General features: G+C 45.3%; 1 protein-coding gene across 1 annotated transcript; it reads right to left on the reverse strand.

Annotated features, from left to right (window-relative positions):
• Positions 1–882: 882 nt before the first annotated feature.
• LOC149862623 (cathepsin G-like) lies at positions 883–9,721 on the reverse strand. The gene is made up of 5 exons (XM_090052673.1): positions 9,633–9,721; positions 5,933–6,089; positions 4,655–4,799; positions 4,255–4,515; positions 883–1,670 (listed from the first exon to the last, which is right to left on the reverse strand). The coding sequence occupies exons 1-5, from the start codon at positions 9,694–9,696 to the stop codon at positions 1,521–1,523; spliced, it is 777 nt and encodes a 258-aa protein (XP_089908799.1). The 5' UTR covers positions 9,697–9,721; the 3' UTR covers positions 883–1,520.
• Between the last annotated feature and the right edge of the window lie 1,256 nt (positions 9,722–10,977).

Below are 10,977 nucleotides of genomic sequence, written 5' to 3' on the forward strand. Positions count from 1 at the left end.
GTTTATTCCAGCTTTATACATAATATATAATAAAACAAGTTAATGTGCATTCCAATAAAATTATATTTGTTCTTGCTTCAATCTTCAACTGAACAATACAGTTTGAGGCCCCTAGCCTATCAGTAAAGTTTCTAGTTTCTTTTTTAACTGGAGAAAAATATGTGCTGTGCTGTATGTGATGGTGCACCACACTATCTGTTCCCACCTTTTCAAAATCCCGCAGACCTGGGATATACATTCCTTGTCCCTGCCCCTGCTCATCTTCCTATCTGTGCCTGTTTTCTTTTTTCTGCTTTCATCTTTTGTCTTCCGTGTAGGTAATCTGGTGCACTGAGCAAGGTTATTTGACCACCAGCTGTGCTGCATGGAGCATATGGCCAGAGGCCGGAGCCTTGGGCTGGTTCAAGGTTGCCAGGTTTTGAGGTAGCTGCTTAGCTCATGTGTGGGGTCCATGTCTCCATCCTTACAAATGTCCACCCTATATCTACTCTCTTTTCCACATCCACTACCAGTGCCAGCTAGGGTGAACTCTGCCACTCTTGTATAACTTTGTACATCTTATACCCCTTCATCCTGGTCACACCACTCCATTTTGAAGAGGTTAATTCCCTGCTTCATCTCCCCCTTTTATCCAACACTCTCTGTCAGGTCTCTGAGATTTGGAGACTGCTTCAAGGCTCATGGAATTCATTGCATTCCCAGGAATTTGACACATGAACTTTTTTAATATTGTTTTTATTCATTGCAGTGATCGCAACAGTGAATGAACCCACACAGTAATGCAATAGGAGAGCGGGGAAAGGAAAGGTTGCAGAGGGAAAAGAACAAGCAAGAACTTGAATTAAGGGAATCTGGCTCTACCACATTAGTGGCTAATTTCTTGGCACATAAGCAAGCACATGTCTTATCCTGGCATCCTTCCCTCTGGTTTTTCATCCTCCTTGGAAAATCTCTATTCCTGATACCTCATTGTGGTCCAATGGTCTTTGGAGCTCATTCATTTTTATTTCAATATCTGAAAGCTTCAGCTTCTAATAAATCTCACTTTTATTGGAGTTGAAAATTCAGTTAATTTTTATTGCAAAATTAAATTTGCTTTAATTTCTATTAGCATTTAAACTTTCCTCAGGTTTGAGTGAACTATCAGTTGGTATCAAATTGAAATTGATGTTTGACAAAATCAATTAGCTTTTTAAAAAATGTTTTTTCATTTCTTTCATTTTGATTAACTTCAGTTTTTGAAGTGTTTGTTGGCAACCAATTTGATTGATCCTTCTTTCATATCAACATGTAATATCATTTCAGTTAGAAAAATGATTTTACTTCCAAGGAAACTTATGCTGCATTTCCAAGGTTTTTTTGTTTTGTTTTGTTTCCTTTCTAAATCAACTACTATTTTTTATTTTTTTAGCTTTCTGGGAGGCTGTTTGATTTTGCACATCAGCTTGGTTCAGTTAAACTGCAGAGGTGCAGGGCAATGACTATCATGTGATGCTGGCAGACAAAGAGGAGCCAGATCCCTAACAATGCAGCTTTTTAAGCTCTTCCTTGATCCAGGGGATGAAACTGGACACTTTTGCAAATACTTTAGGGAAGGTTTTTCCATAGCGTCCATAGGAGACAATGCCATAGGCTGTCCCGTTGCACACCAGAGGACCCCCAGAATCACCCTGTGGAATAAAACCAGAAGTGAGATGAATTACACTGGATCAATTTGCTTCTTTCTGTGCCAGAAATGGGACTCACCTCCCGTTCCTGACCATTGACACATTTTGAGCTGGGGCTAAGATTACACATTAGAGATTACATGTTAGTCTGTGTTAAGGTTAACTGGTCCTAGTGACAAGTTACACATTCGGGGTTAATACCTGCTCTAAGATGCACTGCTGAGCCCTGCTGCTAAAGGGCTCGTGAGCAGGGTTGTGGCTATGGGCTGCAAATCTGCTTCATGCTCCTAATGGGTTCTTAGATATATTCTAATGGGTTCTTAGATGGGCATCAGAGGGACACCAGGCCACCAACTGTTGATGCTGACCCAGTGAGGAGACATTTGGATGGGCTGGATGTGTTTAATTCAGTAGGCAGAGAGAAGCTGCACCTGAGAGTACTGAAAGAATTGGTCAGTGTCATAGTAGAACCACTGGCATGGCTGCTTGAGCACGCGTGGTGCTTGGATCAGGTCCCAGAGGACTGGAAAAGGGCCACTGTGGTCCCTATTTTCAAGAAGGGGAGGAAGGAGGATCTGAGTAATTATAGGCCAGTCAGTCTCACCTCCATCCTTGGAAAGGTCTTTGAAAAGATTATGAAGGATCGTATTTGTGGGAGTCCAGTGGGAGAAATAATCCAGCAGAGCAACCAGCATGGATTTGTACTATGCCTGACCGATCAGGTTTCATTTTATGACAGGGTCATAAAATGCTTAGATGCAGGAACAGTGGTGGATGTTGTTTTCTTGGATTTTAGCGAGCTCTTCAATATGGTATCTCATCCCATTCTCATAAATAAATTAAGAGGCTGTGACACAGATGTTTACATGATCCAGAGGGTGGCAAATTGGTTTAGTGGTCATACCCAGAGAGTGGTAGTAGAGGGGTCAGTATCGACCTGGAAGGATGTGGGTAGTGGGGTCCTGCAGGTTTCAGTTCCTGAACCTGTACTCTTCAATATCTTCATTAGTGACTTAGATGTGGGTGTGAAGTGTACTCTATCCAAGTTTGTGGATGATACTAAATTGTGGGGTGAAGTGCACAGTCCAGAGGGTAGGGAATGATTGCAGGCAGACCTGGACAGGTTAGACAAGTGGGCAGTACACAATAGGATGCAGTACAACAAGGAGAAGTGCAGAGTGCTGAACGTAGGGTGCAAAAATATCAAGCACACCTACTGGCTGGGAAGTGACCCTCTCAGCAGCACAGAAGTGGAAAGGGATCTCGGACTTATAGTGAACTCCAAGATGAACATGGGTTTTCAGTGTGACAAAATCATCAGCAAAGCTAACCGCACTTTATCATGCATCAGCAGATGCATGACAAATAGAACCAAAGAGGTTGTTACTTCCCCTATATGCAGCAATGGTCAGACCACAGTTGGAGTACTGGGTCTACTTTTGGGCTCCGTACTTCAAGAAGGATGTTGATAGACTTGAGAGGGTCCAGAGAAGGGCCACTCATATGGTTAGGGGATTACAGGACAAGCCCTGTGAGGAGAGGCTAAGGGACCTGGACCTCTTCAGCCTCCACAAGAGAAGGCTGAGAAGTGATCTTGTGGCCACCTACAAATTCATTAGGGGATGCAGCAAGGGATCAGAGATGCTCTGTTCATCAGGGCGCCTCTTGGGGTAACAAGGAACAATGGTCACAAACCAACAGAGAACAGATTTAAGCTAGATTTCAGGAAGAATTTCTTCACAGTAAGGGTGGCCAAAATTTGGAATGGGCTTCCAAGGAAGGTGGTGCTCTCCCCTACATTGGGGGTCTTTAAGAGAAGGCTGGATAGGCATCTGGCTGGGGTCATCTGACCCCAGTACTCTTTCCTGCCTTGGCAGGGGGTTAGACTCGATGATCTGTTGAGTTCCCTTCTGACCCTAGCATCTATGAATCTATGCCTTCACTGCTCACTGGCTGTTTAGCCACGGTATAGGCCGAAGGGGTTTGGGCCCGCTTATGCCACTTAGATTACTCCTTCCATCCACTAAATTGCCCCACTGAATCCCATCAGCCCCTGGATTTCCACCCCCTTCCTCCCACCCCTCAAAATGGCTATCCTGCCACTCTAGCAGACTTAGAGTAGTGGCTGAAGGAGAAGCAGCAGCAGCAGGGCAATAGGAGAGTTCCCCTTTGTTGCCTGATCCTGGACTCCCTGCAGCCTGGATCCAGCACTTGACAGCAGTGCCTCCTAGGATACTGAAGGACTGAAAACAGGGGAACACCCAGAAGGTAACTGAACTCAAACATAGTAGTACACCTCAAAGATAATCTTGGCCCCAAATGGTTTAACTTTAAGATGCCTGAAGGGCTCTCAGGGCCAGTTAATAAGACTTAATATGTGATCATTCACATTTTAATTGCTCTTAACACATTGCTAATGCACATTTTAAGTGCTCTTTAAGTGATCTACTTGTAATTTGTAATCTGAACCTGAGACATCTGCATATTATCTCCCAGTTTTCGGTCCAGACAACCACAATATCTCCCCCACCATGGGCTCAGATTGTGTTAGCATTACCTTACTTTATGAGCCAAGGAAGCTGCTTACTTTGAATGTTGACTTCTTTCCAGAGGAATCCCCTACACACATCTGAACCCGAGGAACATACTTGGGGAAAAGCTTCCTGCAGATGCGATCATCCTGTACCCTCAGATCCACCTCCAGCAATACATCAGATGTCTTCTTACTCCACAGGTGTGTTCTGCCCCAGCCAGCCACAGAGCACATGGTTCCTGGTTTCACACTTTTCCTCCCAGCAGGCAGGGGGATGGTTTGCACTTGGCGATTCAGCCTGGCTTTGTGTTTCAGCTGCCATGGAAAGGACAAAAGAACAAGGAATCATCCCCTAGAGCAGAGAAGGAGATGGAGTGCACAGAGGCTGTTGATGCCTTGCAGCACTTGCTGGAATATGAGGTCACTGGGGCAGGGTATATGAACAGGGAGATACCTGCATCAGCATGATGTCATAGCAATGGGTCGTCCTGTTGTATTTAGGGTGGGGGACCCAGTGCTTCACCTTGATCCTCTGAGAGTTTGGTTCTGGCTTTCGAATGTTGTGTGCTCCCAGAATCACAGACATTTTGCTCAGATGCCTGTGGAGAAATCTCAGACTATTGTAGCTGTTTAAACCTATAAAGAAGATCCCCAAAGAAGTGGTCTGTGGGTCTTCCACACTGTGCCCACTTCAAATCACTGAGGTCCATTACATTTATTAGCCACTACAGTGAACTTAGGCACCTAAACCTGATATTATTCACTCTAATCAGCTCCCTGAAAAGCCATTAATAGGATATGGTGGGGGGGAGGCAGATGTGGGAGGAGTCTTTCTCTTCTGCTGTGTTTTCTGAGATTTAGTCTAGAGGCCAAGACTGTGATACATTACAGAAGCAGCCACATTATTGTTTTTTCAGGAACCTAATCAGGTTAGAACAAGATCACATTTAGGTGCCTAAGGGCACTTAGAAGCCTAATGAGTGGACTAGGACCTGGGTGTAATTTGCAGTGCTACAGTGACTGGTGGACCAGGACTCTCACATCCTGTGATACCTTAATGCCTGGTAGTCAGTAATGTTGCAGCACAAGAAGCATCATATCCAGAGGACTTCCAGGAGGTGCTGGGGAACAAATAACAGGACCTTTCCCTTCTACGAATAGCAGCTCTGGTTTGGACTCAGCTCCCTGAGGCTGGGTTAGGGGGTAGGGGCTGAAGGCTTTTCTCCTATTGGTGCTAGGGGACTGTCTGCCTGAATTAGGGGATACAGGGCTTCTGATTTGGCTCCAGGATGTGTGAACTGCCCAGCTTAGAGTGATGGCAATGAGGCTTGGGACCTTTTCCCTTTAAGGAATGCTAGTTTTCATCCAGAGACAGGGATGGGCACTGGCTGGCTCAGAGCACTGGAGGTGCTCCTCTCTTCTGAAGTAGGCACAAGGTTGGGACATTAGGGCTGGAGCTGCTACTTGTTGTCATGAGATGTCTGGGAGCTGCTGGCTGAGGAAAAAACAGAGATCAGTACAGACTTCTGATTCCCTCTGCCCTTTCCCTCCTGTCTCCTGAACTGAGTATAGAGAGTGAGACAGGGCCACTCAGCAGCTCTAGGCCTACGGGCTTACCCTGTGACTAGGGAATTTGGCAGTGCAGGAACATCCAGCTGCTTGATGGTCCTGCTATGTATCAGAGCTGTGGCATGTTCCTCTTGACCCATGAAGTTTAGCCTAGAGTTCTTACCTGGGCTCAGTGTTACAGTGAGCTGCTGTCACCACCACATCTTCCTGGATCAGGAACCCTCCACATCTCCCATGTCCTTTCCCAGATTTTTTTATCCTTGTGTAGGCCATGTAAGGACGGGAGTACTTCTTAGCTTCCCGTCCCCCAATGATTTCATCTGAAAGGAGACAGGGAAAGCTTATAACCACTTGCTTTGACACAAAATATGGCTGAGAAATCAGCACCTCCATGGGCCCTCCCCAGCCCTCTCCCATTATCCTAGAGGAGATTTCAGAAATCTCAGCATGAAACTCAATTATTCTCCCCACCTGGAACGCACAAAGTCATCTCTGCAAAGGTTTAAAAATGACACAGTGATGGAAGCAGTGCTCAGCAATGCAGAGGAAGGCCACTAGTGTAGCATGCTTAACACTGCAACTGTGTGAAAAGAAACCCATGTAGGGGTAAAAAATACCATGATGCTATAAGGGGAGACTCTATCCTTGGGGGTTGCTAGTTCTGGGGCAGAATCAGCTGCATACTAGCTTCTGGGCTGGTACTCTTGCCAAAAAGGCAAATGGGATCTTTGTAGTGATAAATAGGAGGATCCTAAGTCACAGAAAGGAGGATCTGTGACCTCTGTATCTGATGCTTGGCCAATCCCTGCTGGATACCTGGGGGCCATGCCTGGGGTTTAGTTTCTGTGCTTACTCTATGAGCTCCAGTGAGAAGCAGACCCCACCCATTTATTTTCTCTCCACACACCCCAACCTTGGATATTCAGCAATATAGCCCCTCTCAGTACATCTACCATACCTTTCACATGTCAATAAGCCTGCCTGGAGAGGCACCTATGGAGTGGGTCCTGGCTATCTGTTCAGATCACCTCAATATCCTAATCACCAATTCTGAGTGCCTGCATAACAGGAATAAGCATAGGAGTCATGCCGCTCAGTGGCATTCCTGGGCTTGGGCCACAGGCAATGTCAACACACTCCTGGTTTCCACAGATCAGGAATTAAGTTGAAATGTTGGAGACAGTTCAGTTCACAGAGATGCCTGAGGAGGATGAAAAACCTCATGGTGTTTAGCACCAGGAGATCCATCAATAGAGTGCCCCCAAGGGAAGGCTAAACAGTGCCCTAATAACAGTTTGCTCACACCCAAATGGGAAACAAAACTCTGGCAAGCTTGCTTCAACAGACAAGCTCAGAAGGTGAGCCAGTGGCTCAATGTGGACACTGGATATATTCAGGCTAAACAAAAGGAACCAATTTAGTGGGGACAGGGATCAAGTACTGGAGCACTTCAAGACAGGATAGGGGGTGGGATCGCCATGAACATTTTTAGATCAAGATCAGCTGTTTTGCTATAAGACATGATCTATACCGAGCAGGAGTTACTGCAGGGAAGGGCAGTAGGTTATCCAGATCAGATTACAATGGCTCCTTTGGGACATAAACTGTAGCAAACCCCCCCAGTATTTCTTTTTTGTTTTTTGTTTTTCTTTTAAAATGCATTCCCTCCCCTTCCTCAAACATTTCTTATTTTTTCTCTCCCTCTCTATTCCCTATAGGTAAGTATAAGTGAGCTAAGACATAGGATAAGCTTCAGCATTTTATTTTGGTAGCAAGTTGTATTTGTTTGTTTTTTCTCCTTTTTATATTGTATAATTATTATGTTTGTATTAATTTTTTACTGTTCTATATTACTGTTTAACTGGTACTATATGATTTAGGCCTACATATGTAAGTTAGCATAGGTCATGTCAAGTTTCCATTTTGTTTGTCAAGTCTTCATCTTGTTCCCCATGCCTGTTGTGTAATATATGACTCATACCTACCCCTCCTATGTAACTTGGATCTGAATAAATGAGGATGAATGAGGGTGCTTGAGATGCAATGGTAGTAGGTCTAAAAATAGCTCCCTCTGAATGACCAAACCATCAACACCAATACCAGGACCAATGACCCAGTCCTTGGAACCACGCTCCGCATTCAAGAAACAAAAGATGAGAAAACCCACCGTTGTCCCAGGGCTGCACATGCTCAGTAAGAACACTTGGAGCCCTCTGGGACAGGACTGACCTTGCCAGGACAGGCCCTCCCCATAGGAGATCAGAGGTAGTCTGCCTCATAAAAAGGGGTAGTGAAGACTGACTTCTAGGGACACTCTCTCCATCTGGATGAGCATCGTGCCACACCACCTATCTACCCAGAGGCCCTGCTGGTGACCCCCTCTTGAAAACACCTACTGGACAAAGACCCCTTTCCAGCCTGGATAGGTAGCTATCACCCCCCACCCTCTCTTTAACCAAGGACTTGGACTCTGTTTCTCTTCCCTACCTGGACTTCAGGCCTTCCACTGAGTCTATTTTTCCTGCTGCATTGTGAGTGTGTGTGTGTGTTTGTGTGGGAACCAATAACTTCATGGAGCTGTGTAGTGTGTTGTCTGTTTAATAAACCTGTTGTTTTGAAACCCTGAGTTGGGTTTTTGTCTGTTTCCTGACTGTTTTCCCCTTGCCACCACTTATCTGCTCCCTCAATCTCTCATCTGTCAGCCTCAGTTTCCAACCCCAAGCTCCCAGGTTTCTGCCTGTCTCTCTTTCCTGGCTGTTTCCTCCTTGTCACCGGGCTTTATCCCTTGCACCAGTGACCTCAAGTAACCCCGGGGCGTCTTGATCTTAAGTAAACCCAAGCCTTAGTTCCTCAGTCAGCTTCTCCCTAGTCTACTGGTTCTAATCCCAGTTCTAGCAACTTTCACTCCCTACACTTTAACTCTCTCTCTCACCTTAACGTTTCCCTGGGTATCCCAGGTACCCCAAGCATACACATACATGCTGTACCATCCAAGTTAGGAACTTCCCTGTGTGTATGTGTAGGTGGGTTGTATGTGTGTGAACTGGTGAGTGTGTGTGTGTGTTCTTATATATATGTCATTGTGTGCATGATATACAATTAGTGATCTGGGTAGGTATAATGAGTTTGTGGATATGGACAATTGATTTTTGTCTAACTTGTGGGGTGTTTAGTGTATGTGCTTGAGTTGGTGATAGGTATGCATGTGCCTAGGCTGGTTTGGATGTGTATGTGCCTGAGTTGGTAGTGCACCTAATTGATTTGTGTGTTTGTATATGTGCAATTGTACACTGCACCCTCCTGTCTAAGAGTGCAATATTAAGATCCTAAGCATTGGCCTGACCCCAAAGCACAACAATACTCTTTAAGCCCATCTTCAAGACAGTGGATCAAGTGATGACAAGAGCCAGCTGAACCAGAGACCTCAGTTAAAAGGGACCTTTAATGTCTGATTTTTGTAGAACTCTCTCCCTCCCCACTCTCCCATAAGGCAAAGCCTAACCCACAGGATGCTAGAATGATCCATGACTACTTCCTGGGGCTTCAAAGAAGAATGGATTAATGAACTGCTAGCTCACCTCACTGGCCAAAATTTGTGTCCAAGTATCTCATTGCTCTTTGGATCCCTTGGACAGAAATCTGAAATGCTGTGATACTGGCCCCATGTACCACTTCTTTCTCTTACCTACAGATTCCAGTCCCATACAAACTCCTTTCCCTTGTGGCCCTCAGTTCATTTCTAGCTAGATCCCAAGGCAGCTGCTGTAAAGAAGCATCTGACTCTGAAGAGGATGCTTGATTTGAAAACACTCTGAAATCCCCAGGAGCATCTGCCTAATACTCCAATCCTACCCTGTACTCACCAGCCCCAACCCCATGGGGCAGAAGAGCTGTGGGGAGCAGGAACAAGAGCAACATCAGCATCATTAGAGTCCAGGAGACTGACACCACTTCTGCCTCAGCCCAGGGGTTTTATAACTCACAGGAAACCTCTGGGTTATGTCCACATCCCCTGAGAGGGGAGCTGATGTCCTGCAGTGGCATTTAGCCCAGTGCTAATATTGCATAGCATTTCACCCTTGAAAGGCTCTCAAGTCACCTTGAAAGGCTCTCAAAGTATCCTGGTAGAGAATCACTGCCCAAGAAGTAAAGGATTAAAAGAGCTTTCTCCTGTTCTCTCACAAAATGATATCTGGAGACCCACAGAGTAGTGGATCCTGGCTGTAGTTTGTTTGAAAAAGGGTTATCTCAGACCCAACAAAAAACCAGATGTTGGAAAGAGCTTTATTCACCATGGTTACATTTAATACTTCAGTGCAGCTTGTGATCTCATATTTAGACTACCCCCTCTCTTCTATGAAGTCTTTTTCTTTTTAGTCATTAAAATACAGGGGGAAAAGGAAGAAAAATGAATAAAAGCTTCTGAAATGTAAGGCTTTAATTGTGACAAAACCCTTTCCTCACTGCCCTTTTAGTAGTGGACAGAATGTGCAAGGAAATTCTCTTGTGTGACAGGCTTTCCTAATACCAGAGCTGGTTCGGATATATATAATGAGTCCCAGAGGGGTGGGACTCATTATATGAGGGGTGGGACCCAGGGTCTCTCAGCTTTGCAGGTTACCGAGTCCATTGCTTTACCAGGAAACACAGTGCAAGGATTCAGGCAAGGGGAAGGCCCAATCTCTGAGCAGTATCATTTGTTTCTTAATAGGTTAAGGGTGGGGGTGATATTGCTGTGGCTGTCTGTGATAGCTGGATATTGGTCTCAGTAACCCAGGGGTTCCTTGCTAGTCCCATCTTCCTATGAAATCCAGGAGACTTGGATTCTATCCCTAGCCCTTGCTAGGCAGTGAAGTCTTGGCAGTAGAGCTGGGATCAGAAGCCCAGACTCCTGGGTTCATGCTCACTTGTTCTGACACAGTGGAACAGTGTGCAAGAGCTGTGAAGGTGTAAGTCACTTCACTGCTGATTGTCTTTGTGCATTTGTATCATTTGGCTATTATGTGCCTCATTTTCCCCACTTGTTATTGGGCTTAATTCTCCCCACTGTCCAGGAGGATCCACACAGGGATCCCTCCAGAGATACCTTCACCAAACCCACAGAAAACCATACATGGAATACACAGGCCCATGTGAATATAAGTTGTTAAGAAACTGACCACACATCACGCAAATCAGTGCATGCAAAACTTCACAAAGTACAGAAAT

Source organism: Crocodylus siamensis, chromosome 6, assembly GCF_052110815.1.
Source record: "Crocodylus siamensis isolate JL-2025a chromosome 6, ASM5211081v1, whole genome shotgun sequence".
Taxonomy (NCBI): domain Eukaryota; kingdom Metazoa; phylum Chordata; order Crocodylia; family Crocodylidae; genus Crocodylus; species Crocodylus siamensis.